The 1,195-nt window shown below is 31.0% G+C and overlaps 1 protein-coding gene across 1 annotated transcript; it reads right to left on the bottom strand.

Annotated features, from left to right (window-relative positions):
* Nucleotides 1–558: 558 nt before the first annotated feature.
* On the bottom strand, nt 559–1,180 carry Sf3b5 (splicing factor 3b subunit 5). The gene is made up of 2 exons (XM_085195183.1): nt 1,021–1,180; nt 559–887 (listed from the first exon to the last, which is right to left on the bottom strand). The coding sequence occupies exon 2, from the start codon at nt 882–884 to the stop codon at nt 627–629; it is 258 nt and encodes an 85-aa protein (XP_085051309.1). The 5' UTR covers nt 885–887; nt 1,021–1,180; the 3' UTR covers nt 559–626.
* Between the last annotated feature and the right edge of the window lie 15 nt (nt 1,181–1,195).

Here is a 1,195-nt window from a genome sequence, read left to right as displayed (position 1 = left end):
TATTTTTATTTCCTTATCCTACTACTATTTTCAAATAAATTAATAAAAAATTATATCAGTTTCATGCTGTATCCTGTACACAGCAGGGTAAGCAGAGGGAACTTAGTGTTAAATCACCCCATTCCCCATTTTCCGCCGAATTCTGGAGATATTGTGTGCTTAGTGGCACCAAAGCGAAGAAATGGAAATATAAATTTAAATATTTAATTTCCTCAAATGGGGATCGTATGTTTTTTATAAGCAGATTCACATTTTTTAATATAGCAAGGCAGGCAGATGAAATTTAGTGGCAAAACTCAATTCTCCACTTTAAAACCAATTTTTAAAACATTGCTTGGCAGATTGCACTTTATCATTACCAGAGTGGTGAAAATTAAAAATATTATTCTCACAAGTAGATCAAACACAAAACTGTTGCATTTAATTTTTGACATTGATGCTGTTCAATTAAATAATACTAGGCTTTGTATACCAGTACAAAGTTATAAAAAAAATAAGCTTATACACATTAAGTTTTAAAATACTTTTTAAAAGTCACATGTAGTTAAAAAGTCATAATATAATTTTATATTTTTATTTATATTTTCCTTAAAAGTAAAGTACAGAGAGATCTTATAATACAGAAGTTAGTCTTCAGGCTTTTCAGGTGGGGGTCCACAAGGCTGTAACATTCTTTCCATCAAATTGAATTTAACTCTAGCCTTAGATTCGTTTTCAACTATTGCAAAGTAACTGAGTAAATCAGGATGGCCCATATAACTGCAGCAAGAATCTCTGTGTTGATTGGTCAACCACTCATATTTTGTAGTGTCTGCATGGCCTGTTCCAATATATTTGCTTTGTAAATGCTCCAACTGGCTATGAATGTTGTATCTTTCACCCATTTTCTGAAAAGCAATAAATATTTTCGTGGAAATTATTGGCAATGTAAAATTTTTCAGTCACTGCTTACTTGAATTTTAGCGATGAAATTTGAATTAAGCAGATATTTTTTTTTGTAATATATAAAGTCTTAATTACCTAATCTAATCTCAATTTAAGCCCGTTGTTGATTTTTATATACAGCGACAGCGTTAGATTTCGCGATTTCTAGTACAAAACAAAAGTACAAACTACAAGACTACAAGTGACATTTAGTGCTTCAAGTTTTGACAGCATCTGTTGAGATTGTTGACCACAGAACACATTTACTCAT

Source organism: Heliconius melpomene, chromosome 12 (genome assembly GCF_056956725.1).
Source record: "Heliconius melpomene rosina isolate 202511_hmr_F chromosome 12, ASM5695672v1, whole genome shotgun sequence".
Classification (NCBI taxonomy): domain Eukaryota; kingdom Metazoa; phylum Arthropoda; class Insecta; order Lepidoptera; family Nymphalidae; genus Heliconius; species Heliconius melpomene.
The sequence above is the reverse complement of the archived record's forward strand: the minus strand, read 5'-3'. Positions and strand labels throughout refer to the sequence as shown.

Excerpts from the sequence above, each read along its gene's own strand:
- Sf3b5 (XM_085195183.1), bottom strand. The coding sequence starts at position 884 with ATGGGTGAAAGATACAACATTCATAGCCAGTTGGAGCATTTACAAAGC.